The sequence below is a fragment of the Scophthalmus maximus genome, chromosome 3 (genome assembly GCF_022379125.1).
Source record: "Scophthalmus maximus strain ysfricsl-2021 chromosome 3, ASM2237912v1, whole genome shotgun sequence".
NCBI lineage: Eukaryota > Metazoa > Chordata > Actinopteri > Pleuronectiformes > Scophthalmidae > Scophthalmus > Scophthalmus maximus.
Genome location: NC_061517.1, coordinates 6950001 through 6962525, shown reverse-complemented (window position 1 = coordinate 6962525; position 12525 = coordinate 6950001). Strand labels below are relative to the sequence as shown.

General features: G+C 44.8%; 1 protein-coding gene across 6 annotated transcripts in view; it reads right to left on the bottom strand.

Moving 5' to 3' along the window:
• The window catches only part of LOC118316872 (IQ motif and SEC7 domain-containing protein 2-like), a 112846-nt gene that overhangs the window by 41115 nt on the left and 59206 nt on the right, over positions 1-12525 (bottom strand). Inside the window, exon 1 of one of the 6 annotated variants that reach the window (XM_035645130.2) lies at positions 5521-5668. The exons of the other annotated variants lie outside the window; for them this stretch is intronic. Within the exon in view, the coding sequence (XP_035501023.2) occupies positions 5521-5585 (65 nt within the window). The 5' untranslated portion in view covers positions 5586-5668. Of the gene's footprint in view, positions 1-5520; positions 5669-12525 lie in introns of those variants that run through there. 6 annotated transcript variants of the gene reach the window in all.

Sequence of the window (12525 nt, the reverse complement as noted above, 5' to 3'; positions counted from 1 at the left end):
GATTTCGTCAGTGTGGGAATAATGTGTGAAAGAATAGAAAAATGCTGTGCATAGAATTATTATGTCACACACTGGTTCGTGAACTGCCATGTGGAAGCCTTGAGTTTGTCCATTTGGCCGGCGCCATCTTGGTTTTGTGAAACTGAAAGTAGGTTGAGTTGGCCGGAAATTCAAAATTTATGTAGGGAAACATTTTCCGTTGAGCTAACCTTTTGACCTTTGCCGTGTACAGGTCTCACTTCAGTTTCATATTGATGGTAAACAAGAAGCCGAACTCTCGCGCTTCATTCTGCCACAACGACCCACAGAGACGCAGCGTTGAGGCGTCGCCTATTTAGTTGTTTGTTCCGAGCACCTCCGAGTTTGAGGAGACGGTAAGAACGTGAACATCCCGTGACAGCAACCCACCCAGCTCATTTTTACCCGTGTTGATTTCAAGGCCTGGGAGTCTGACTGTTGCTGCTCTGCCAGTTATTTTCATTTTAAATACAGAAAACACACACCAGCCCACACGCACGCACAAACACAGACACACACGCACGCACGCACACACACACACACACACACACACACACACACACACACACACACGCACACATTATGAGCCACAGTTGGAGCAGTGCAGCCTGTTTATATGAGCCCTTTTCTCCTCCTTCTGCAGTAAAGCTGGAGTATATAGGATCTGAGCTGAGCAGACGTAATAAGCCCTAATCATCCACCCACATCACACTGACACACACACACACACACACACACACACACACACTCGCACACTGTATAGCGCAGGGTAGTTCGCATTTTGCTGCATCATGCCTCAGTCTGTCTGAGGAAACAGGAGAAGCACAGGAATGCACTGAACAGTGAATCTGCTAAAGGCACATTCTGTCAGACCGACCAGACAGTGATGTGTTCAGGCTTAGACTCCAGTTTTCAGGAGGATGATAATCAGAGCCAGAACAATTTATTAGACACATCGCTATCGCCTTTTATGTATGAGAACTTTGATTTCTGATCTGTTACGTGGTTTTACAGTTTGAGACCCTCCACACTGTTCGGAGGATGAGGCGGCGCTGCCTCTCGATAGGCCTCTGTGGTGATAATCCACCAATCTGAGCTGATATCGCCCGCTTCAGTCCGAAGCTCAACTGAGCGGCATCATGAAAACAGGCATTTTGAGATGGAGAAGGACTGGCAAAGCTGCTGTAGTGGAGTTCCAGAATCAAAAATATAAAGCAGGAAACGAGCGTGATAGCTCCCCGGAGAAGAATCATGTTGAAAACGTTTATAGCATATGGTCCACATACAAGGAAAATCCTCTGTTCTTTGAAGGAGCTCTTCGAAAGAATCAGAGCAGCAGCGAGGATCCTGCTGAGGGAACTAATCCGACGTGTACACGAACATGAGATGTCAGCTCAGAGCATTTCTACACTACACACACACACACACGTCAGCAGATCTTCAGTGCTATGCCTCGACTTATCCTACACTTCATTTGTCGCATTAACATCTGTGTAAAATGCAAAAAAAATTGTTGATGGATTAAAATTATTGACGTCAGTTCAAGTTCAAGACCCCAGGTTTTACCTCCGCCAAGGAGGTCATGTTTAACCCGTATCCAGTTGTTTGTTCGAAAACTTCTGATTGGATTTCCATGAAACTTGCTTAAAGGATGGAGCAAGACAGAACCCATTCAATTTTGGGGCATATCCGGACAAAGGGCAGATTCGGGAATCCTTTATCGCCTTTCTTCACGAGATATGGCGTTTTGGACATTTTCACCAATTTCCCAGGAAATAAGTGATGGATTTTGATGAAAGAAATCAGGGGATATTCAGGGGAATGTCTATGTGTGTCTGAATTTGATGTTTATCCAAATGAAAATCTGGATTTAGTGGATTTAAATGTAGTTTCATAAGGGGACTGTTGGGCCTCGGCGAAGGTCTGCACTCTACTGAGGGCCATTTTTTATGGGCCATTATCAGATTTTTTTAAACCGTCAAATATTTCATATTGGTCAGCATTTATCATTCAGGCATCTGATATAGTCAACTGGGATGTTTTTTTTTCTGTCCATTGCAGGAATAACAAGTGATTAAAAAAATGCCATGCAGTGTGTTTGCGGGTGTAGTCATTTTTGTTGACAGTTTTGTTGACCTCCTGACCTTAGCACCATCATCAAGACAAAAAAATCCACTCATACAAAGGAAAATTTAAATCAAATGAATAGATTTCCATGACGCGTGCACACTCCTGGTCCCCAGAGGATGAATCCTTCATATATTAATGACCCTGTGACCTTTCCTCCACTGCCACCTTCAGAAAAATCTACACTATCTCCACCACTAGTAAGACTAAAACAGCTTAATCATTGATATGTAGTTAGCTCCGTCAAGACTTTCATACGGTGTAAAATAATGTCCTGTAGCATCCTTCACCCCCGTGGCATCGATCCCGCTCAGCGCTATCAGCCGAGCTTACAGCTCGAATCTGTCCCAGAAAGCCAGAGCGGCGAGTCGGGTCAGAATCATCTCTGAGGTTTCCAGGCAACAGCCTCGCTCCTCCGGGATTAAAGCAACAATGCTGCTGAGTCAACTCCTTCAGCGACGCTTACCAAGCAGCTTGCATGACTCAGTTTATGTCTTCAACACTCCCACTGGCAGAGCAGAGAGCTAATGAAGCTCCACACTGCTGGGCCTCGGGGTCATATTCCCACCTGTACCGACCGGCTAAAAAACGACTCCTCTGGGTACCGACATGAAGCTACTGTTCTTCACGGATACTTAACTAACAAAGCTTTAACTGCGACTGTTTGAATCTGCACTGATTCTGAATGCTGCAGTGTCCTGGACGGAAATGAAACTTCAGGAATGAAGCCGCGATTGAAAACAGGGCGACTCCAATACACTACACATTTGTTCTGACAGAAACAGCTGGAATTCATGATTCAACATCTGTGAAAAACACACATGCAGACTGAACAACTGAGCAAATGTCCTTTGACTCTATCCACGTCAGTGAAGTGTTCATTTTGGGTTGGGGTTTCAATAAACATGACTATATTTCATTTGATTTAAGCTAGAGCATTTGGGTTTTGAAGCATTTCTTCCATCAAATCTAAATCCAGTGTTGAATAATCTGCTTATTGACTCTGGATCCTTCCAAATCCACCATCAAATCAACGTTGGATCAGTTTTCAATATTAATGAGTGAACAAAGGTTTAAAAAATTACAATAAAATAATAAATCTAAATACTCAGTCGAGATCTGTTATCTGAGTGAGAGGGAACAAACATGGGTCAAGAAAGAACCCATTCTTTTTTGAGGTGGATCCAGACAAAGGGGTAGAACAAGGAAAACATTTTAATCACTTTCTTTATCATTGTGAGATAGGATGGTTTTTTAAAAAACATTTTCACAGACTTTCCAGGGAATAATTCATGGATCTTCATGAAAACAATCAGGTATATTTAAGGGACTGATACCTATAAGTGTCATTCTATCTATCCACCCATTATCTATACTACTTTATCCTATAGGGGGGGGGGGGCTGGAGCCAAACCCAGCTGACATTGGGCAGGAGGCGGGGTTCACCATGGGCCAACACACGGACACAAACAACCATTCACTCTCACATTCACACCTACGGTCAATTAAGAGTCTCCAAACCCACTCTGCATGACTTTGGACCGTGGGAGGAAGCCGGAGAGAAAAATGAAAACTCCACACAGAACGGCCCTGGTTGGTTTGAACCGGGGGTGTTAGTGTTGTCCGTCTGCTGGTTGGCAGGATCACAGTGTGACTGTCGGGTCTGACGGGTCAGAGAAACAGCGGTCAGCCTCGCAGCCGCGCCAACAGCCGACTCGTTACTGAGGCAGATTAACAACGTAACCCCACATAGCAAGAGAGAGAGAGAGAGAGAGAGAGGAAGACAGGGATATCTGCGCTCTTTTCCAATTTTAGGGAAGATCATATATCCGCTGGCTGGTTTGTGATGTTTTCAGTCTGTCTCTGAACACTCAGATGCCACAAATTTACCAAACTCAAATTCTACAAGAAGGAACCGAGAAAAGCGACCAGGTGCGTCTGCGGATGTAGCCAGGAACGTGTGTAGGTGAGATACATGAACATAGTTTCATACTGTATCATAACTGACAGGTCAGGTGACTCAACACATATCACACGACCATTGCACGTACACTGGTCCGGCGCTTGTCGCTGTAAACGGGAGGCAGATCGTCTACTCTGAGGTCGGTCGCTTAGCTGCAGAAAATACTAATAACGACAAAGCACCTGTGGAGAGAAGTAAGAGCAGGGATTCCTTTCCTTGCAGCGATCCACGTTGAACCTGACCAGGTCACTAAACACACAGTCCTCATTCTTTGCAAAGATAATTGAGAATTGATTTGGAGCTGGAACACGAGGATGCCAGGTCGAAAATGTCGGTGCTCTGCATGTCCAAGTGTCCACAGGCGAGACACTGAGCCCCAGATCGCCCCTGACGTCAGTGAAGATAGGAGTATAGAGACGCTGCATTAAAGCGCGTGAACGCGTAAATGTGACTCTGCTCAAAGTGCTTTGCATGTTCGTTAAGCCTAAAAAAGTGCAATACAAATGCTATGCATTTATCATTCAAAGAGGCCGCCATGTTGCACCGCCATGTTGCACCGCCATGTTTCTACCGGAGCCCAGACCAGACAAACAAAAAAACTCACTGCACCGACAGTAATGTTGAAAAGTAGCACTGCTGAATCCTCCTGTGGTGACAAATGAAGCTTTACACGAGCTTGTCCCTCCCGTCAGGCTAAACTGCCTCAACATCTTTTTGGAAGAAGAACTGCCCTTAAATAAGTGACTGATTTAAAACCACCAGCCGTAAATCCCGTATCCTTGTGCAGCAGCCGAGCTCCTTAACTTAAAAAAAGGAAAACAAAGGGGGAAGATGTTGAGGGTTTGATCTGATATTTTATCTTCTTCGTGGTCATGTAAAAGTTGAAGGAGTTCACAGCTGCATCAATGCGCACAGGCGGAACAGGTAGAGAGACGTTGTGTTTGAACTGAAACAGAGAGAGAGAGAGAAGCAAAGGCACGCGCACAAGTGTGCATGTGCGCGCACATACGACAGGTAAAGTAACCAAATCGTCCCCTCCGCGAACACTCCAGAGAACAGCGACCCCCGCTGACACAACAGGACCACACGAACAACACTCACATCCTACAACTCCAACACAAACACCAGTGACGCGCGCTGCGTGACCGCTCCGTCCACCGTGGCGTCCCGGAGCAGCGCGCGCTCCCACAATGACGCACTCCACGAACAATGTTTACAACCATCAGCTGCTCCAAGGAAGGAAACGAAAAACACACGCGGCGCCGACGATGGAGCGGAGCCGCGGCGCAGCGGCAGTGCGGCACCGCGGGCGGAAAACGCGCAGCCAGCGATCCGCCGTGCGCAAAAGAGGCGTTGGGGAGGTGGGGGCGGCCGGAGCTTGTCTCCGGGCTCGTGGGCTTTTTTTTTCTTACCAGTAGAGCAGCTTGTTGTGCAGGATTGCGGGCGTTTTGTCCGAGGCGCAGTTGATGCACCACATTGTTGCTGCTGCCGCTGATCGACGTTGCTGCCGCCGCCGTCGCCGCTGCAACAACAACCGGGAGGAGCGCGAGCGAGCGAGCGAGCGAGCGGCCACAGAGAGATGGAGAGAGGCAGGGATAGAGAGAGAGAGAGGGGGAGGGAGGGAGAGAGAGAGAGAGAGGGGGAGGGAGGGAGAGAGAGAGGGAGAGAGAGAGAGAGGGAGGGAGGGAGAGAGAGGGAGGGAGGGAGAGAGAGAGAGAGGGAGGGAGGGAGAGAGAGAGGGAGGGAGGGAGAGAGAGGGAGGGAGAGAGAGAGAGAGTGAGGGAGGGAGAGGGAGAGAGAGAGAGAGTGAGGGGGGAGGGAGGGAGAGAGAGAGAGAGAGAGAGAGAGAGGGGGAGAAAGAGGGAGAGGGAGGGAGAGAGAGAGGGCGAGAGAGAGAGAGAGAGAGAGGGGGAGAAAGAGGGAGAGAGAGGGCGAGAGAGAGAGAGAGAGAGAGAGAGAAAGAGAGAGGGGGCAACCATCCAGTGCTGCCTCAGCCTCTCTCTCTCCTGCTCTGTGTCTACCTCTCTCATTCCCTCGCTTTTCATCAGAGGCACATCATCATCCCTCCTTCATCGACTCCCCCTCTTCCCTCTCTGTCTCTCTCTCTCTCCTTTTTGATTGTATATTTACTCATAAAGTCCTGCTCTTATAATCGATAAATACAATTTAAAAAACTAGAATCACAGCCTGCTTCGTGTTTTGCATCCATGTCTGTCCAGACTCATAACATATGTTGTGAAGACTGAAGGAATATAATAAGAATATGAATTATTGATTTATGGTCTAATATGAGTGTCATGAGGGCACAGTGACCTTCGACCCTTGACCACCACATGCTTATCAACCTACACACGTCCAAGTAGAGATTTGAGCCAAATCAAAAAGAAATTCCCTGACTCATGAGTGTGGGACGCAGGCGGACGGACGGACAAACACATACAGTAACACCTCTGGTTGCGGCTGCAGTCGGCATGGAGGCATAAAGAGAAAGTAGTCGAATGATTCATGAAACACAACCTGAGCCGCTGATTCCATCCAGTAAAAACACTGAATGAAGCAGCTTCACGTTTAAAAAAATCAGTTTCTCTGAAGCTGTCGGACGTCTCCGAGGGGCAGTGAGCCGAGCTGCCGCTTAACGTTCGCTCAGTATGAAAGAATTTGACTTCAAACTGGATAAAAAGTCCACCAGGACCAAATGAGATGCACCAATACCTTGCTTATATCAACACATTTCTCAAGGGTTGAAAATATAATGTAAGAACACATCTGGTTGTTTTTAGAAAGGTTATATAGCTTTAATTAGATCTGTTCAACGAGTACTCGTACTTTTTGCCTAATCTCACTGACAAACAAACAAAGATTCAAATCTATGCAGCAGCAGCAGCAGCAGCTGAGATACGCTGACCCCACAGAGGGCTGAAAGCCTTCACATGAACGTGTCACCACATGGCGACATCAGACACCGTAGATTATAATTCAGCAGAGACGGGATTTTAAAAAACTCCAGAGAGTTGTCAACGTGACACTCGTTGGATCGCTCAGCGATTATAAAGGTCAACATCAGAATCACAGAGTTCATGTTAAATCTACCAGAAACATGGTTCTGACCATATGTGACCGGACAAACCAGGGACACTCGGGATTAGAGCCGCGGTTCGAGAACATTTCATCGAGTCCGCATCCTTTTTCAATTCCTCATCGCATCTCAGTGTGTAGATTAACGAGGAAATAATTCATGGCTCTACTGTTGGCGAAAAGAAAATCAGGCCTATCTAGCGGGGGCTGATATCTATGACTGTGTGAGATCTGTTGCAGATCCAAATACAAATGTTGGATCTAGTGGATTCAAATGAGGTTTCATAAAAGGGACTGTTGGGCATTGGGGGAGATATGAGTTGGATTACAGCACCACTGTGTATTGCCAGAGCTTCAGTAGTAATCAATACTGATTGAAAAAGCAATAATGAACCCTGTCTCGCGCCACTTTCCTCTCTCTCCCTCAATCGGGATATTTACATTCAGTTTAAAAGTTGTTCTACATTACAATATGTAAGTTGATTATCCCGACATGGTGTAGAGAACTAGAACTCGTCTCACGGACCATTCAGTTTGAATGTGCTGAGAAACTGAGACGAGCAAACCCGCATGCATTTCGGCAAAGTGTGTCGGCCTGTGAATGCAGCACATTCACGATTTTTTTACCTTGACACACGAAATGTGCACTTCTCATCAAGTTATACTAAACTCATGCAAGTCACAATTCACAGCCAACAATGGAATGCTGGGAGCCTTTCAGGTGAAGATGATTGGTTCTCATCAGTTTTACACAATCAAAGTGTTTTGGGACGATTGACGACATGGGAATTTCTAAAATCCACTATTTTCCCTTATTGAGCAATAAGGTGTATGATCAATATAAAGACGACTGTATATTAAGATAATGAATGACAATAAATAAAGACTGTCGACGCGGCTGCACTTCCTCCTGTTGTACAAATATCTTGGATACGGGCGCCGTCATCTTACGCTGGTCATGTCATTTGGAGATATAGTCCGTACAGCAGAGATCGCTGAGTGGAGCCGCGATACTCATGTACACGCAACTCGACCAATCAGGAGTCAGTCTCAGCTGTCAGTCATGACGCCTGAGCCAGTTTTCATGTTTTTAAAAATGTATGTTTTTGTTTGGTCCATGTCCCATCTGCTAACATGGAGGGGGCAGGGGTTTGTGACCTATACTGTAGCCAGCCACCAGGGGGCAATCCAGCTGTCATGTCGTTCAATGTTATTGATTATTGGTGATTTTTGTTTTCATAAAAATGCAGCATTACATCTCTCTCTCTCTCTCTCTCTCTCTCTCTCTCTCTCTCTCTCTCTCTCTCTCCCTCTCTCTTCCGTGTTTGGAAATGAATCTCACTTTCTCGCTTTCCATCCTTCAGTCTCAGGACAGTTACCGTGGGCAACAAAGCATGAAACATGACAGAGCTTCCCCTAGGTTTCCACAGTAACGGGAGCTGCATGGGGCATTTCATAATTTTCTGCTCTGCTCAATGACAAAATGTATTGACCCACACATCCTTCTCTCTCTCTCCCTGTTGTCCTTAAGAGTCTGTTCTTCTTCTTCCATCCATCCATCCATCCATCCATCCATCCATCCTCTCCCCTCCTCCCTCCACAGTGACTCCAGCCTGAGGACAAACTTCTATAATTCATCATTACTTCTCATAAGCCGCCCTCCTCCTCCACCATGTCTTTTAAAAATCTTCTTTTTCTCTCCTTCCATTCCTTCCTACTCCAGCCGTGATTTTCCTCATTTTTTCCCTCTGATCCCATCATTTCAGCTCCTTCTCATGGATTACTGAAAAAAATAAAGAAAGAAGAAGAAGGTGAACTGGCTTAAAACAGAGTGGGGTTTTTTCTTGGTGTATTCAAGGTTAAAGGGTCAGTCCAGCGAAAAATTTACACTAATATGCATGTTCGGAATAGAGCCTCCCCCCGAGCAAAGATTTTCGTAGTTTTATTAGTCATTGAACATTTATGATATAAATTTAATCATCTAATGTATTGTTTTCTACAAAATGGTTTAAGTTACAGGGCTGTACCAATGTGCCTCCATATAGATAAATACAAAACCATTAGTTATAATTTTTTTTACAAAGGGTGTTGAATCATGAGCGGCTGAACTTTTCAAGATTTTTTAAAACACATCCAAGAGACTTCTTCAGCTCTAACTAAGTGTATACTGGTACGTGCATGGCCAGTGTATGTGAATGGTCATGTGATATACATTTTCAGGTGTGTAAGCACAGACAGAGTCGCTGATATAAAGCTAAAGCGCTCGTGTGAGCGAAGATCTTTTCAGTTTTAAAACGCCGTTTTAAAAAAAAGATAACAGAGTACAGTAGTGTGGATGTAGCTCAAGAGTGAATGGTTGTTAAGTCTCCGGGGAAGATATGAAAGGACAGTGATGTAGCTGGGAGAAAGATGGTGTCGCAGACCTCCTCCTCTGTCGAGGGATGGTTTCTCTATTTTGACATAGATCGCTTCCTTCACTCCTCTTTCAGGCCATCTGTCTTCCCTGTCTGAAATGTGTGAACCTGTGTCTTTAGATGAGTTTGCCGGTAATAATTCTTCTCTGGAACCTGCAGAGTAATGACTTTCTGTGGTGTTTTTGTAAACTTGGGGGGGGCAAAAAGGAAAGAAAGCACAGACTAGGAGGAGGGGAGAAAACAGAAGTGGAGGAGATGAAAAGAGGAGAGGATACAGAAAGAAGGAATGATGAAGAGAGTAAAGAAAGAAGACAGGGATTGGTGTGACAGTGGGAAGGGGAAAGAGAAAGGGAGGAGGAAAGGAAGCAAGAGAGCATGGAAGTAAGAGAAACTGTGAAAGACAAAAAGAAAAAAGTAGGATGATGAAAGAAGAAGAAAGAGGGAAAGAAAGGAAAAGAAGAAGGTAAGAAAAGGTGATGAATAATGTAAACAACAGCTCTCCCTCCCTCTTTTGTTTATCCCTCACTTTCTACATCCATTATTTACTCATCTCTCTATCTATCCTCCATTTTCTCTCCATCGTCTTTCTATTAACTCACACACATTCCGCCTCTCTCTCTTTCATCTCCGTGTCATCTGTTCCTCTCCCTTTCTATCCCCAATATTGTTTCCTTTATTTTAATATTATTTTATTTTAATCTTCTCTCTCTCTTTCCTTTCTTCTTCCTGCAAGTTTCCTTCTTTCTCTCCTTCCTCCTTTTTTCTTTGTCCCTTTCACCAACTTCCCTTCTTCTTTCTCCTCGTTCTCTCCTTCTTTGTGTCATTTCTCCTTCTTTGCCCCTTTCTCCTTTCATTTCTTTTCTTTATTTGTTTTCTCCCGTTCCATCCTACTGCTTCCTCCACTTACTCACCTCCCACTCCCTCCCTTTCCATTTTCTCCTTCTGTCTTCCACCCTTGTCATTCCACTGTTATATACTCTCTTTCTTTTTCCCCCTCCACCCCTTTTCTTCCCCTCCATTCATTCTGTTTCATTCCCTTTTTCATAGTCAACTTTGGCTCCAACAATCAGAGGAAAAGAGAGAGAGAGAGCAATAGAGAAAGAGAGAGAGGGGCGGGAAGAGGATGTTGCTTGGAGACAGTTGCCGTGTAACAGGAGGGGAGGGGCAGAGGGGACGGCGGAGAGATGGTCGCAGAGTCAAGTGAGATGTTGCTATGACAACGCAGGTTTCACGCTGTCACTCTGTGTGTGTGTGTTGCTGATTTTAGCACAGAGTGGGAAGGGCTCGGGATCAGGAACATATGGAGAGGAATGCAACCCAACACAAACGCACACGCGCGCGCACACACAGGTTGGGAGAAAAATGCAGTGTTACTAAAATATTTCTGGCAGTGCAGCATGTCCTCACAATGATGGTTTCAAAACAGAATGTGTCCACACAACCATAGGAACACACACACACACACACACACACACACACACACACATGAACACACACACACACACCCTCGCTCTTTGGTTAAAGGAGCAGTTCACCCAAATTACAAATCGCTATCAGCTCTGTGCGTGTGTGCACAGCAGTGGTTACTTACGCCAAAATACTAACCTGCTCAGATTGACAACATCACTAATTTCCGTCTGTTGGACCAATAAAAGGCGGGAAATTATGGGATGGATGGTTCACAGTGACCGGGTAACATGCTGATGTTTAGCAGATATGATGATACCTGCTCTAACTATTGCTTATTAGCACTAAACACAGTGGAGGCTGATGGGAATGTCATTAGTTCTTCCTGTTATTTGGTAAAAACACCAAAAACAACATTATTGGTCAAGCTAAAACTTCATTATCACGATAACATGGATCTGAACCAAATGTCATCGCAGTCCATTCTATAGTTGTCGAGACATTTCAGTTAACAAAAAAAAAACGGCATGATGATACTGGAAGAAAGGTCAGTCCATCATTATGATTAATTGAGATTCAATTTCATGGCAATCTATTTCACAGTTGTTGACATATTTCAGCCTCGACTGAAGTGGGTGGGAGGACGAACGGACATTTTGAGAGCCGAGCCGCTAATGTTGCGGAAAAAAAATTCAACAGCTCTGACACAGCGTTGCTCTGGTGCAACACATGTGTGTTTCTGACATTTTCGTGTGTTAATGCCACGAAGACACATCTGGAGGTCATGCAAAAGTCATAGATACATCAACCAACTCTACACCGGCCGCTTAATGGCTCGAAATGTCATGGCTGTGACCTGAAGTGGCTCATGTACTGTCTGATATGCAGAGCAGTTGTCCAGATGTCAGCAGAGACCTACAGTGCGGCGTCACGAGATTTCCTGTGAAAAAAGACGAACAACACCCGAGGCTGAAACCTGAAATAATCCATATTACAATAACTTGATAGTATATTCATTTTACTTATGATTTAATATGATGTCTTTTTTACTAAGTAGATTGAGTTTTGAGTTTTGGAAATTCTAAATACTTGATATAAGTTATGGAAAAAAAAAAGATGTTGACCTTTGCCAGGAATGTAACTCAGTACATTTACTTAAGTATTAATATTTAGCATAAATTGGAGGTTCTTGAGTTTTTCCATTTTATGCAATTCCGTATATCGACAATTTAACATTTCAGAGGGAAATATTTCACGGTTTTCTACATTCTTCCGACAGCTTTAGTTACTACTTCATTTTCAGATAGTTAGATTTGCAGGGAGGTGCACGTCAGGCTATACGATGTAGGGTACGCAGCTATGCCCAACCTACATCGCAGTTACGACAGCGATTCAATGTAGAAGTATAACTTGTGCAGGAGCCAACATGTGAACAGGAGTCTCGTGTGTTAATGTCAGAGCTCGTACATCTCATTTAAAAAAAAATGTGTAGCTCTATTAAAAGAAAGGACATTATTCACA